The 17272-nt window shown below is 34.1% G+C and overlaps 1 protein-coding gene across 1 annotated transcript in view; it reads right to left on the reverse strand.

The window, feature by feature from the left end:
• Positions 1-11473: 11473 nt before the first annotated feature.
• LOC149547783 (TMV resistance protein N-like) overlaps positions 11474-17272 on the reverse strand; it is a 104665-nt gene continuing 98866 nt past the window's right edge. The window contains exon 5 of the mRNA XM_089791837.1: positions 11474-12227. Coding sequence (XP_089647963.1) covers positions 11688-12227 — 540 coding nt within the window. The 3' untranslated portion in view covers positions 11474-11687. The remainder of the gene's footprint in view (positions 12228-17272) is intronic.

Raw genomic sequence — 17272 nt, forward strand, 5'->3', positions numbered from 1 at the left:
TCTCTCTCTCTCCCCTCTCCCATCCCCTACTCTCTCTCTTTCATAGACACGCACTCCCATCCCCCCCCTATCTCTCTCCTCTCCCATCCCCTACTCTCTAGATTTGTCACACACACTCCCATCCCCCCTCTCTCTCCCTCTCCCACTCCCTCTTGCACCACCTGCTATCTCTCTCTCTCTCAAGTACTCTCTTTCCCTCTTTACTTTCTCTCTCCCATCCCCTACTCTCACTCTCTCTCTTACATCCCCTACTCTCTCTCATACTCTCTCTCTCTCTCTCTCTCTCTCTCACCCCCATCCTGTACAAGCTCTCTCTACCACCCCCTACTCTCTCTCAAACTCTCACACTCTCTCCCATCCCCTACTCTATCTCTCTTATACACATTCCCATTCCCCCCCCTCTCTCTCTCACTCCCTCTCCCATTGCCTACTCTCTCCCATCCCCAACCCTATCTCTCTTACACACTTCCATTCCCCCTCTCCCTCTCCCTCCCACTCCCTCTCTCATCGCCTACTATCTCTCTCTATCTCTCTCTCTCTCTCTCTCTCTCTCTCTCTCTCTCCCTCTCTCTCCCATCCCCTACTCTCACTCTCTCTCTTTTCCACCCCTGCTCTCTCTCACACTCTCTCCCATCCCCTACTTTCCCTCTTACACACACTTCCATCCCCCCTCTCTCTCCCTCTCCCACTCCCTCTACCATTGCCTAATCTCTTTCTCCTCCATCCACCCTCTCTCTCCCTCTCCCACTCCCTCTGCCATTGCCTACTCTCTTTCTATCCCATCCCCTACTCTCTTTATCTCTCTCTCCCCTCTCTCATTCCCTACTCTCTCTCGTTCACACACACCCATCCCCCCTCTCTCCTCTCCCATCCTCTACTTTTTCTCTCACTCGCTCTCCCTCTCCCACTGCCTACTCTCACTCTCTCTCACTCTCTCTCTCTCTCTCTCACTCTCTCCCTCTCTACTCTCTCTCTGCTACCCCCTACCCTCTCTCACATTTTCACACACTCTCTCTTTCTCTCTTACACACATTTCCATCCCCCCTCTCTCTCTCCCTCTCCCACTCCCTCTCCCATTGCCTACTCTCTCTTCCATCCCCTACTCTCTCTCAAGCTACTCTATCGTCCCCCTCTCCCATTCCCTACTCTCTCTCTTTCACACACATGCACTCCCATCTTCCTCTCTCTCGCTCTTCCTCTCCCACTCCTTCTCCCACCACCTACTCTCTCTCTCCCCCATCCCCTACTCTCAATCTCTCTCTCCCAACTTGTACTCTCTCTCACACTTCCTCTCTCTCCCATCCCCTACTTCCAATCTCTCTCCCCCATCCCATACTCTCTCTTTGCCACCTCTACTCTCTCTCTCTCTCACTTCCTCTCTCTTGCATCTTGTACTCTCTTTGCCACCCCTACTCTCTCGCATTTCCTCTATCTCCTATCCTATACTCTCTCTGCCACCCCTACTCTTTCTCACTTCCTCTCTCCCCTCTCCCATCCCCTACTTTATCTCTATCTCTCTCACACACACAAATAGCCATTCCCTCGCCCCACCCTCCCAGCTCTCTCTTGGTTTTGATTTGCAATTTAGGTCTCAATAGTGCGTGCGCACTATAGCGTGTGCGCACTATAGCGCGTGCGCACTACCTCAAATTCAATAGCATTTTAATAGGGCGTGCACGCTATAGGGCGCACGCGCTATTCAAAGCTTTGCATTAAAACCAAGCCTAAGGCTTGGTTTTGCCTTGGAGATCCAACCCAAAGGTTTGGAGTTTATAAACAGGTCTGAGACATGTTTTCCAGCAAACATACAAAAAATGATTGATTTTTCTTGTGTGCTCCCCTTCAAGATTCTTTGTGGTTGGGTATCGATAAGATCAAGTTACATAACATTATAGGTCTCTGTGTTAGCTATCTAACCATATAATTTATTTTTAATTTGAACTATTTTAAGTCTTTCATCTATAATTTCTTTTGAATGTATGTTCATTTTTTGTCAAAAACCACCATGTACTAATTGGGGTGTAGATTTTAGCTCATTTATCGAATTTTGTAACAACTTAGTTTTTTAGAAATTAGACTCCATTCTACACACTTTGAAAAAAAGAAGTTTTCATTTTAGATTAGTTTTCAATCATTTCTAGGGGGAGCACACAGATATTTCACATTTTTGGGATGGGTCTAATTTAAAAATTCATTAAAAAAAAATACACATTATAAAATTACAAAAATCTGGGATAAACTACATAGTGTTAGGTAACTTTTGACCAGAGCGATTAAAGAATTTCAAAAAAAAAGTTAAAATTTTAGGGGGGCCACACTTTGTACTATGTTATTTTTTTTTGGAATAAACAGTACCACTTTCTATGGCCCCCTTTTTTGAGGACCTAAAACTAAACCATTTTGAAAAAAAATTAGTAGTTTAGAAACTAGATTCAAAGGACTACGACTTTTGTTTTTGTCATATCTTAAAATTTTGAGCGTAACTATCTTCAAATTCTTGTTGAAGTCCAAAATTTTCTGATTTCAGGAAAAAGGTGTCCACTTATACCCCCCTTTTGGCACCACAACTTTGTGAACTTACCCTATGCTTAGCATGAATAGTGTAGCTAGAAACACAAAGGTGAAGGAAAAACATTTCAAATATCTGCAAGTATAGTCGAGAAGAATTTGAGCTAAAAAGTTAAATCATTTATTTATTATTCTGATACATAGATGAAAGGAGAACTATATCTCCTAATCAAATTATTTAGATGAAGTAATAACTAAAAAAATGAAAGATGAGAAATCATCATATGGACCATGTGTAGAGTTCTCCATAATTATGTAAGTACATAACATATTCTTCAGAGATTAAAATCGTATTACGACCTTTTTTTGTAATGTGATCATCATAGACCTCTTTCATCATGGGTGGAAATGCATCTACTTTTGTAGAAGTGTTGCATACATGTTTGGCAACATCTTCCATATCCATTATCTCTATCTCTTGTACATGATCAATTGATAAAGCTGCATTCTCAAGTGCTTTTACCATAGTTGCACAACATTGTTTAATTATTCGTGCACACTTCTGAAACTCTGTCTCAAAAAAATGATTTGATCCTACAGAAGAAGTTGGGCTCATGTCAAGAATGCTTGACTGTCTATCAGAGGCTGCCATGCCTAAAACAAATCATGGAAAACAATTTAGTAAGCATTAGCACCAATAAAAAAGAATAATAAATGCATAGTTAATGAAAGGGACATAAATTTTATATCAATAATGGTTTTGAAAAAACATAATAGGTCACTTAGTATAAAAACCTAATTGTATTAGAATTGGTAATGAAATTTTGGGTATGCAAACATGGTAATATTATAACCTTTGAAGGATAGTGAAGAATATACAAACATACTTTTCAAATATTGAATAGCAATGTATTGGTTGAAAGTCATGAAGCATAATCATTATGATTTATTTCAATCGAAGGTGGTCTTTATAATTTGAATTAATGCTATAGCTACCTTAATTTGAGGACCCAATCGATGATCATAGTTAAAATTAGAAATTGGAGAATTAGTAAAATTAAATTTCAGCGTAATTGTACTTGCAACATTAAAAAGTGCAAATAATAAGGTTATAATGTTGCATTATGCATATCCAATTATAGTTGTCATTAACTGTGGAATATAAACTATCAATGTAATAATAAGAATAACAACATAATAGTTGACGATGATAATAACATAATGTAGTAGAACAAATAAATCTTTATTATTAAATAGTCTGTTTGAAAACATCAATGATTTTCAAGACTTCTCAATCTACATTCTTCTACTTTTCTCTTTGAAAGTTGTTTCCCACTTTTCATTTTCTCATAGCGATCGTATGTAAATGGTGGCATTATCCTCAAAGCTTCCAGTGACTTAACACAAGATATGGCCACAAATGTCAATCCTGCTCTTTCTCTTGGACCTATGTCAATTGTGGCTTTTGAAAGAGTTAGCCCTTGAGATTTGTGAATAGTCAAAACCCATGCCAACCTCAATGGTAGTTGGAAGGTCCTACCCCTCTGAAATGGAGCTATTGGTATTATGTTTAGATGATGATCATCAAATGGTACTCCAAAATAATTATCGAATTCAACTGTAACATATGCTGGTGGCTCAGGTGGAGCAGTACTTGGTTTGTAGACAATATTTCTGATATATCCCAATGATCCATTCACAAGACCAACTTCTATCCATAGATTTTTAGTCAACATTACTCTTGCATTGTGACTAATCAATAACTCTATTTCAAGTTCCTCACCTGATAAATCTTTATTTCTATTACCATTCGTTGACTTGGTTGCAAGGCTGCGTGCAACTGGATGTCTTAAAGAATACAACATCCTCATGTTATGGTTATGAACATTTTCATTTGTAGAGAATAAATGCACTGCCTTATCAAACTCATCATTTCTTGCAACATCTAATCTTATAGGTGTTCTTGTCATGAGCAAGTTCCAGTCATCTATTTGTGGATTCGCATCTCTGACATTTGTGAGAAGCTGACGAAATCTTTGTTGTTGCATATTTTCTCCATCTTGCCTAAATACTTTATCTAGTGTAACCACTATCTTGAATTCCTGCCATAATAACTTTTCCTGCCTATTGCTATCATATGCTGGTCTATCATTAACCGGAGGTAATTGCCCCAAATCACCAACTAAAATAATAGAGACACCTGAAAGATAGTTGCAAAATTTTAATTTATGTACATAAAGTAAAATCAAAAGATATACATTCTATATCACCAATGTTAATAAGAATTGAGAGACATTAATAACACCATGTGTTGTAAGGAAAGGGATACCTCCAAAGCTTATGTCTGCTTTATGTGGGAAGGCTTCTCTAAGTCGACTATCTATATTTTCTAGCATATTTTGGCCAATGAAGCTCATTTCATCAATCAAAATATATTTGATATTTTCCATCTTTTTTTGAAAGCTTGAAAGTCTTGTTCCTTGTAATTGGGCAAAATCTATAATTGGAATCTGCAACTTTGAATGAATGGTAGATGCTCCTATATTGAAAGCTGCAACTCCTGTTGGTGCAAGCAATAGAAGTGGAGAAGGATTTGTCATCGATGCAATCTGAAGAGATTGATTGATGGAACCAATTAGATAAGACTTTCATGTTCCTAATGTTCCTTGAATTGTCATAAATAAAGGATTTTGTACTTGATTAGTATGGTAGTGTGTCAGAATAATGTCAACTGCCTTTTGTTGCTTGTGACTGAGAGTTGTAAAGTTGATGCATTGTGGAATGTCGTCATACATAAGACATCCATGCTTTTTCATTTTAGGTATGAAATTTATTGCTCGGATTGTCTCCTCTTCAGTTTGATATTGACTAGACCAATTTGTATTTCTATCAATATCTCTCCTTCCCAACATGTCAATTTTAGAAACTGGCATATGTTGACCACGGTGTAACCCAGATATTATTTCCCACTCATGTTCTGCAGTATTTTCCTAAATGGCTCTGTTATCTTCCATCTCTGAATTAGTTGAAGGTTCATCATTTTTTGCATGTTCTTGCCTTTGGACATGTCAAGGATTATAGTTGAATGAGTCCCAATTTGCTACTATAGTATCATCATCATGACCAATGTCTCTGTCAACATTACGAAAATAGTATCAACTCAGACAAACAAAAGTCCACCCATTTATTAGAATCTCGCGAAGGAATAGTAAAATAACTAGGGAAAACTCTAACAATAGTTGCTTTCTTTCTTTGGCTCCATTTATTATCTCCTCTTCTTTTGGGATTATATATACAGGACCTTGCTGCATCAAACAAACTAATACCTTCCATAGAAAGTGGTCTTATTTTATAACCATCAGCAAAAGATTTTGTGAGTTCTTCCTCATTTCCATCATCATTGATTACCACGGGTTTGATAACTTCACGTGAGATGTTTAGATTAACAAGCTTTTTGCTGCACTCCACCAATGGAAGTTGTAATAACATATGACACGTTTCTTGAGCTCCAATATCTCTTTCTATAACTGTCTCAGTTAAAAGCTTTCTATATGCCCATGATGCTAAATCATCAGGATTTTCAAGATTTGAAAGACGCATCAACATTTGTTGATATGTTTCAAAACTTTTCTCTACTTTTGCTGCATACTTTGCAATATATTTGATAACTACATGTCTTGAAAGGACAGGTTGCCAATCAACATTGGCCCTCCACAATTGCAGTATGTACCGATTGTGTGTATTAACTCTATCATCATTTCTTGCTGGTTCAAATTTTCTCTCACCCGAATCTGCATCTGTGTATAACTTTGACCTATCCAAATTTAATTTCCAAGGAGCATTATACCTGAAACATTGATGAATAGATATCTTGTCAATCCAACTTGTTGAAAAAGGTGAAATAGATAATTTAGATATAAGTTTTTTTGAATTTGATTAACCTGCAAACCATGTGTCCTCTTTTTTTACGAAGGCATGCTCCCTCCTTACATACCGTGTGTCTTTCAACACAATTGAGTATCTGTTCATAATCTTGATCTATATCCATCTCAGCGAGTTGTGTTGTATTCTTCAGGCATGGATGCTGACCAAAATTCTGGAAGACCTAAAAATGATAATTTATATATTATTCTATTGGATAGAGGTGAGAAACATATAATAATATTTAATTGATTTATAATATGAAACTTACATGTATATTTCTTTGATGCGGATTATGTCTAGGATTCCATGCATGAATAATGGAGTCAAAATATCTTTCTGCACTTTTTCATTCATCCTTATTTGACCAATTAATAGTGTCCATATTTGGTGCCCCTTCAAGCCATAAGAAGCCGTGAACATGAGGTGAACCATGATGTTGCCACTCATATCTACACCAAAAGTCCTTTACTTTCATACCTTTTTCAAGTATTTCTTTCCTAAACATTGTATTCCTTAAGTGCATGTAATAAGTGACTATATGTGGATAGTCAATGATATTCTTCCTTCTCCATTTTTGAGCCTCTCGTGGATCAATAGGTGGTGTACTAGGCATTAGTGCATGTAAATTAGGCCATTGCATATCGGCTGCACTTAATGTAAAGAAAATCGTAGGTGTGCCAAGCTAGTCAAGCAAGTCAATTAATTCTGCTTTTTTTTTGCCCAATATGATCTTGTTCCTCTTAGACTTGTTCTGAACCACATTAGCCTATCTGTGAGATTGTTAGATGGCATATTCTCCATATGTTCACGCAATTCATTAATAGTAATTGGCATTTCATGAAAGCTCCTTTTTACAAAAATATATGCTGAACTTTGCGTGCGATGTCTCATTACCATGTTCTGTGCAAAATACCTAAACCGTGGATGTTTTCCAAAGCGGTGATCCTCGTATTTGATCAAATGCTTTACAAATTCATGCAAGTATACTCATTTCATTCTAGGCTCTAACCAATCACAACTTCCATCTAGAAATAATGTTGGGAAAGCCATATCCAACAACCAAGATGTGACATACTCATTGATAGGTGATGCACCTATAGATGGCCACTCAATTAAAGCAGAGGGTACGACATCAGGATTATTAACCCATGCATGAATTAATTCCATTTCCCTTTGAGCATTAGGTGGCCTTGAAGCCATAGAGTTTGTGTGCTCAATTATATTACCTTCATCTGTCTCCATGAGAGGACCTAGGAATACAACTTCATTTGCATCTGAATCAAACTCCATGTGCACTGTCTTTAATCTATGAAAAATATTCTCATCCGTATTTGTATGCAATTCATTAAGAGCACTTTCATCTATCCTGACATCTGCATAGAATTTATCATTTTCAACTTTTTATTTCAATGCTCTATAAACATGATCCCTGTTCACAGTAAAATTATATTGTGTACCATGTTGATCCCTTCTTCGAACAATAATGATTGGTAAATGATCAATTGTGTGTGGCAAGACTTTTGATAGCTGTTCAACATGTTGGGGAAAACTAATGGTATGTCCTTTATACTTATACTGACCACCAGTTGCATGTGTAACTTGCAATATAGGGTTTACACGTGCAATCAACATCTCTTCAACTTGAGTTAAATTTGAAAGCTCTGGTGGTTGACATCTAGGATCCATATTATTTGCAAATGAAAACCTGTGAATTCCTGTCTCTTGACGACACCTATTGCATATTGGACCCTCACTGGTGTGATATACTTTCATTCCTACATATGACTCCTGACAAACATAACACATATTTGGTGTTTTCAAACTATCTATCTAATATCTAAACTGCATTTGGAATCTTCTAAATTTGGACTGAAGCATACCATTTGGGTTGGGCATGTTTTCTGTATCATTTTGAAGCGTACCATTTGGGTTGGTCATGTTTTGTCTATCATTTTGCAACTCTAAATCAACATGTATGTGACTTCCATGTTGTGGTGTTTCTGGTACACGTTCTATGGATGGTGAATGTCCATTCTCAATATTTAGTTGATTATTTGTATTTGGAGGATGATCATATATGTGGCTTGGTTCTACTTGAGGATGTTGAACTTGGTAGCTTTGTGAATTTTCAGGAAGGACCCTCTCAGAAGTACATCAACGATGGTTTCTGTCTACATTTTGTAGATCTCGATTTTCAGTTTCCAGTTGTTCAACCGTTATTTCTGCACTTCTTCTAGCATATCTTCGCCTACGCCCTTTATTTTCTATTACTCTTTGTTGTTCTCTTTCAAGTTCTGTCTATTGTTGTTGTTGACGTCTACGATATTCTCTACGATACTCTCTTTGATATTGTCTTTGGTATTCTCTCCTTTCCTCCTCCGTCTCAAAATTCAACCTAGGTCTCACCATAGCTAGTAGGAAAAAAACATTAATGAAGTAACATTTATTTATATATACATGAGAAATATTTAACCAATAAATATTATTAAATTTATCTATGCATAAAAATTACATTCTAATGTTGGAAAATGGCGGCATTGCCTTCCACCATTGAAACATTAGTTATGGATAAAAATTACATTCTAATATTGTACAAAATAATTGCATTATAATATTCTACAAAAAAATTACATTCTAATGTTTGAAAATGGCAGCATTGCCTTCCACATTTCAAACAGTAAACTAATTTATGCATAAAATATATTTGAATAAAAGAGTTAAATAGAATTAATATGTAAATAGTAATGTAAATCAAAATACTATTGTTAATCTAAATATTATTCAAAATATAAATAGTACTCTAAACAAAAGGACTATTATAAATTGTATAATTGAACCATTCATAAACGATCACCTGTAATACTTTTTATAGAAATAAATGAACCATGTTGTGACTTTTTCCAAATGCAATAGTTTCCGTGTTTGAAATGTTGGAAAAAATAATTGCTAAATAGAGGGATTATCTTTAGTTTAATTTCTTTCTTCTATACTCATAGTAATTAGATTGTTTTACCATGCAAATATAACCCATAAAAAATTAGATGCACTATTCTATCACTTTTTGTAAACTTAAAATTATTTTTTAACCTACATTTATTTTTCTATTTTTCTACTTTTCAAATTTTCATTTGAATTCTTCTTTTTGTACAAATTTAAGTAGAAAAAATAATTTAAAACCTCAACTAAAGTTATCATTTAATTTTTATATAGATATTATATTTTTATATTCCATTGTGAATGGATTGAAGATCTTAAAAAATGTATGAATAGAAACCTAACGGACTTATTTGTTTCAAGTATTCATTAGATTTTTAAAATTTAGTTTTTTAAGAAAAATTATTTATAAAAATGTCTTCGTTTTGATTTTTCCTAGTTTTCCCAAAAAGTTGATCAATATATCAACAATTGTTAATAACCTAGCCGAATGGAAAACATGCAAATTAATCTCTCTGTAATCAAGTCAAGAATATACATATTCAGCCGAATCGAATCTTATTTCTTCTAATTCTAATTTCTTGCAGAGACAACATTATATTATTTCTATTTTACTGTTATCATTATATTCTTTCTATTTTACTGTTATGATGTAGTCTTTCAATGAATGATCAAATTTCTAATAGAAGAAAGGAAAACTATCAAACTCCATAAAACCTAGGAAATACTTCAACTTTCTTATAAATAATATGATAAACAAAATTAAACATCTAATTAAAAAAGTAAGCTTCTTCCAAACAAGATTCTCTCTAATTTTAGCTTTTAAACCAAATAGATTTCTATTTTCTGGAATAAGTCTTAGTAGGCAGACAACCCGGTATCTAATTTTATTGTTGATAAAGACTTGCGCTTCCCTCTTCACTGATTGTCCAAATATAATAAGCTGTAAACTTTTGCTTTCACATGCTCGCAAATCATATTCTGCTGCTTCATACTTACAAAAAGCAAATAAGAAATATACGTTTTTCAAATGATACGCAGAAATGAAACGTTAGTAATATACATTTTGCCGAGAGTAATCGTACAATATGAAACACAGAAATATACGTTTTGCCAAGAGTAATCGTACCATATGAAACGCAAAAATGAAACGCAAATATGAAACATTATCGCATATATGAAACGCAAGGAAAAGTCATAACATTAATAATGCCAAAATTCGATGGAAAAAATCTGAATACATGAACAATACCTGGCTGAATGCTATGCAGTCGAATTGGCTATAACCTGAACTTCAGACACCTCCTTCAGATCTCCACGGGAAGCAGTGGATTATGGCAAAGCAGAAGTCGGATCTCTGTGTATGTTCATTATTGCAAGGGCAACATATTTAACATTTTGGAATGACTTTACGCCTTCCTGCCGTTAGAAGATTGAAAACCGATTTGCATTCCATCGGTTGGAAAAAGAAAATGAAAATGCAAAGCGAAACGCAAATCAAAACGTAAATCGAAACGTAAGTGTGTAACGGCTCCCATTTCTTTTTTGTTGACGGAGAATTAGAGATTCGTGCTGTGATTGTATAGAACGCCTCTCAGCGTAATAAAAATAAAATAAAAATAACTACAATATCCTTTAAAACTGGTTTTTAAGGCTGCATCATCCACGCAGATGCCATCACAAATTCATTAACCGTTTAATAAAATAAAAATAGCGCACTAGTTCATGACCTTTAATTATTTATCAAATGAGACAATTAACATTCAAAAGTCTTCAATTTACATCATTGTTAATTGAATCCATAAAACATGGACATCATCAATTGCTGTCCGATTTAGATAATTAACATAGTACTTGATTGTTTCTTTTGAAATTTGACACATTTTACATATCTACAGAGAAGACAAGGTTGCTGCTGATTTATCAGCTAAATTGAGGTCTGATGGTATCAATCTTGATTCTACAAGATTAAGTATTTATGTGAATGACTCTCCAGACTTAGCGCATTTAACTGGTACAGATAAAGATTATAATATTGCTCTCTAGAAAAAATAAATTTATTTTAAAAAATTTAAAAATTTAAAAAAGTTTATAAGGAGACGAGAACTTAGCTTACAACTTGTATCCCATGCCACCATATATCTATTGAAAACATTGAAATGTTATATATCAGTGTCTTTGATATATATAAGAATTTCAATTCAATTCTCATTTGCTTATTCAGATTACAACAACCAACATCCATCCTCACTAGTCTATGAAACATGCCAACATTCTCAACATTCCCACCCACCTTTCATACTGTGTGATTCAAGGCTTATTCAACTTTTAATTAAATGCCCATTTGACGTTGAAAATTCTGAATAAGGGGCATCCAGAATGCTGGATAGACGTCTATGTATTATTGCAACAATTTGCATTTGTCGAAACAGTCTAGGATTTTTTCTCCGTTGTTTCCAGTCCATCTCCCTGTCCATCTCCGGCTCTTCTCTGTGCGACCTCAAGCAGAAGTACAACTTCATGCCTTTTATCCACTGTTCCAGTTCACTTTCCCATGATTGCAATTGTCTTTTCCACCGTTCCAAGTTTTGTATTTGTCTTCTCATTTCTTCCACGTTTTCATTAAGACACTCTTCGACATGACTCAGGAAATCGTTAAATCTTTCGAGGAAAATCCCCAAAATTTCATCATGCAAAATCTCGGAATCGTGAAAAATTGTTTCTGCTTCTAAACTGTCGGCGTCCGCTTCCAAATCTTCCCGACTGTCAGCTTTTAATCCTTCCACATTTGGTATCAAACCTTCACAGACTTCTTTACAGACTTCGACGTGTCTTTTCAAGTCTACTACACGGAACATTATCTACAATGAAAAAAATATTAGTACTAAACTACTTAATAGAAGATTTGTCTAGAAAGATCTTCAAAGCATGTAACACTTTCAAATAATATGTCGATTATTTTTCACAGCAAGGAAAATAAGTGTTACAATTAGCCACCCTTAAATATTATATATTTGAAAATTTTAAGTCAATTTTGATTATTTAATATTTTTAATCTACGTTGATTATTTAATATTTTAATTTAGATCCTAATGTGTGATGTTTAAGTGGTCCACATTTAGATACCTTTTAAAATTATTATTTTGACTATAATTTATAATTTTAAAATGTATTTTTACTTAAATTGTATTGAATAGCTAAATGGTTGAAGCTTTCATATAAAAGGTTGTTTTCAAAAGGCCTGTCAATGCTGCAATGAATTAATAAATACATCTAACCCGCAAAGTTTCTTCTACACCATTCATATGTAAAGTTAAACTTATAACAATTATTCTTTGAAGAATGTAAAATTAATATTATATGGGCAATCAATAGTATATTTATATATATAATCAGTAGTCTTCAATTTTCTAATAAATATCACACTATTTTACATAAATTTAGATAATAATATGAACTATTTTCTCATATAATGATAGATGATAAGAAATATATTTGTAATATTATATTTCTATTTATTAAAAATGAAGTAAACTAGAAGATAAAGTGTGAGAGAGCAGTAATTTGAATAAAAAATAATTTTAAATTTTTCCAATATTTTTTGTTTATTAATCAGTTACACTGATCTATTATGTGTGTTGTTTGTAATAATGATTGTTGTTCATCTTGATCATCGACCTTTCTCTTGGCTTGCTGATTTGAGCAACTACATTCTTAACTTTTGCACCCACTATTCCACCTTTGGGTGTGAGAACATTAGGATCAATTTTTTATTAAATCCTTAACGTACATGTTGACGAATAGTACACTTCTCTAAATAGACTAGATTCTAAAAAAATCTAATGTAGAGATGTATATTATTTCCTCATCTAATATAATATCGCCATCTTCTTATGCATTGACTTGTGTTCCCATAGTTTGAGCACAATTAGCAATTTATCATATTTGCAAGTGTACATCTATTAATTATCTTGTTTTCTAGTTTTTTGTATTATTGTTGTTTCCCTATCATATATAAATGAAAACTATGTGAGTACAATTAAGACAAATTCTTATAAATATTCTAAGACCCATGTGAATAGTAACAAAAAAGATAATTACACAACATGCTCATAAAAATCACAACATAGAGAAGACACCAAAAGAGATGAGAAACCCAAATAAGGGCTCTACTAAACACAAGCCCATTTATTAATTTACTGGGTAATATATCATGAATGTACAGTAGAAGTCAACTACAATATTAATGGTGGATAGTGTTGTCACAAATTCTTGCACCCTTGTCCAAAGTTGTTACCTAAGGACAACCTTGTGAAACATGGAAACAACCTCCAAGCTATGGGACTTGGACTATGAGGTTGAGTCTCCAAAGAAGGTTGGCTTCCTCCACTATCACGATGCACTTAAACTACACTTGAAGAGAAAGGGGAGAAGGAAAACATAAAAGCAACTACCTAATCTAGTCTAAGGAGGTGATGCACCAAAATAGGGTGTTCAATCCTACCTTTGCCCATATATGCACAGTTAACCAGTTATAACCTCAAGAGAACATAGATCCAGACCTTGCTTACTCTAACAACCACATGCAAATTAGACAACAAAAGAATGCTATAGGAAGAAACTTCACTCAATATCATTCAAATGCCAAAATAGATACAATCATGCAAATTGTAGAATATAGACAAGAACATTAACTAGAGCCAAAGAAGTCTTGCATAGTGTGTTAATGGCTGAAAGAGATACAGCATAGCATTACAATGGCTTAGAGGCAAAGGGAATTTACAATGCACATGCAAAACATGCCAAGAAAAATAGAGAAGAATCTACTAGCAAGAAGTTACGAAAATGTGCTTTTATAGCTTAAGCATAACTAGATATTTTTGATAGAACCACTTCACAGCCACTACATCCAACCACCATTGTAAATCTAGAAAATACAAGTCTAATCTTGGTATAAAATTGGATGTTGACAATTCACTTGTCCACCAAACAAAGCTTTGAGAGGTCAGGAATGGTGGTCATCAACATTTGACTAAATAGATGGATCAACAGGTAGCAATGGAGTGTTCCTTTACATTTATCAGACCTGGGAAATGATGAAAGTGGTTGTAGGAGATTGAAAAGATCAAATCCATCATCAAGGAGTTGCTTCTGCTATCATAAGTGCACAAAATCAGTTGTATTATTTGGTCAACTAGAGTCAACCATTAATCCTTTCCACGTGGACCAAACATCTTTTACCATTCTATCACTCTACCAGCATTCAACCTTATATCTTATGTTTGACCACTCGTGATTACAGCTTCACCACTACCTTTGTTCAATAATAGTTCTTGCTTGTGAAACCACAACCAACTGGTTATCATTGCTTTGCTACCCACCCTTGAAATTTTTCATTAACCACCATGACCTTGCAAAGACTAAGATCCTGACCACATTCGCACCATTGCCACTTTGACCTAAAGTTCACCTTCTAACCTTGCGACCAAGCGAAACAAAGAAATCGCTTGATCGCAACTCTAACTATAGCTTCCTTCTTAACATGTTGCAATAGTGTGCTGGATAGATCTAAAACATCTAATGGTGCAAAATGCATCCTTGAAACACTAAAGATTTTTCCCTTACCACACTGTCGCGACTTAAACCACAATATGTAAAACTGACCCTACGATCAAGTGAAAACAACGCAATCACCTCGTCAGGACCTTGACTTTGGTTGAACCAACTAACTCTGTGATGATGCAAACATAAAGCAATCATGCCTTCGTCGGCTTGACCCAAGTTAGCACTTAACCTACCATGACTGTGTGAATTGCACAGTTGCAACTTGAAATGTTTCAAAGGCATACATGAAATAAAGTCACGAGACTTAGGATAAAAGACATGACCAAAGTTTTAAATAGATCCTTGTGAAACATTTGATCATTTGAACATTTAAAAAGTATGACCGTTATATGGCTCAACATTTGAAATCAATTTTCTAGTGGGAAGGCATTTTTGGCTAACAAATAGTTGAAATAGTAAGCACATATTTATCATGGACAATGAAGATGGTTGAGTGTGTTATGTTGGTTGGTTGGCCTATTTGTTTATATCGACTATCCATGATAGGTTGAGATAATTAATTGACTTCTAACATTTTCCCACCCATAAATAAATTATCCAATTCTTTTAGAAATCCCCCCCTAATATATAAACGATGGATCTTGGCCTAAAGCCTTGTTAGGTACCCATTTACAATCACTTATCAATTAATCTCATTCATATTGTTTCTCCCAAATCACAATCACTTTAGGTTTTTAGGAATTACCCATAACCAATGCTCTGAAGTGGTTTCAAGCTCACCATGAACTCCACAAAAATCACATAAGTGGTTTCAAGATCACAATAAACTTCACACTAAAATATTTTTTGCTCACCACAAACCTCACTCACAAATATTTTCAAATCACCATAATCTTTGCTCTCAAATATTTTTGGATTACCACAAACCAAGCATCACTAGCTCTAATGACCACAAATCACTATTACAGGGAAAACCATCATCACTATGGGATTTTCTCCTTTTGTACTTGTATCAAACTGATATTGAGGCCATTTATAAATAAATCCATCTACCAAGATACCTAGGTACCCAGCCATTGTACTCACTAGTCCTATAGGAATCCTTTTAAAATACCCAATTCATCAAAACATTAAACCAAAAAGATTTGGGGCATCAAGAAGAACCGAAAATGTACCCCTTACAGTAGCTCAGGCATAATACATTCTCTAAATCAAGCTTTATCACTTGGTTGAAGGATATTACAAGACCACTTTTAATACTAACATAGCCTTTACAATTAGACAAACTCACTCACCGCCAAACCAAACACTTTTAAGCTAAACTAAAACATAAATCTTAGATAACCCTCATGCTCTTCTCTTACAAGAAGTGGGTATATGCACTCTCTAACACTCCTTGCATAGAGATGCTCCACAAACCACTAATCTATGACTGACAACTTCACACAATGTACATTTCTTAGCCCATATTGCTTAGATTTTTAGATAACTCCTTAATATTGGATTACTGTATTAAATTAATGGATGGAGAAACACAATAGCAATATATATATATATATATATATATATATATATATATATATATATATATATATATATATATATATATATATATATATATATATATATATGTATATATATATATATATATATATATATGTATATATATATATATATATATATATATATATGTATATATATATATATATATATGTATATATGTATATATGTATATATATGTATATATATGTATATATATGTATATATATGTATATATATGTATATATATATGTATATATGTATATATATATATATATATATACATATACATATATATACATATATACATATATATACATATATATACATATATACATACATACATACATACATACATACATACATACATACATATATATATATATATATATATATATATATATATATGTAAAACATATTGTTGCACCCAAACTTTGAACACTTAAGAGCCAAAACTCACTTTGTCTCAAAGTTCAAATTACTTTCAAATTCTCCTTTTGACTCTAAATGACTGCAACTTCTTCTAATAAGAATGATATATTTACTTCTAGCTCCACAAACAATCTCTTCTTTACACTTCATCTTCAAGTGCCCCATCTATAATGAGATTAGAGGTAGGTTCTACTATATTTTCAAAGATTGCATATCTCTCTTGGCCTTTTTAGTTACTCTGACCAGCAATGCATAATGCTCTACCTTAGGGAGGCCTCCCAACTCAAAGACCATACTTTGCAGATCTTGTTTCCTCAAAGCCAAACCTCAGATCAGCTCATCACTAACTTTTCTCCTTCCATGTCCACCA

This window comes from Cupressus sempervirens, chromosome 7 (assembly GCF_028749045.1).
Source record: "Cupressus sempervirens isolate cs-2001-9-10 chromosome 7, ASM2874904v1, whole genome shotgun sequence".
NCBI classification, from domain to species: Eukaryota; Viridiplantae; Streptophyta; class Pinopsida; order Cupressales; family Cupressaceae; genus Cupressus; species Cupressus sempervirens.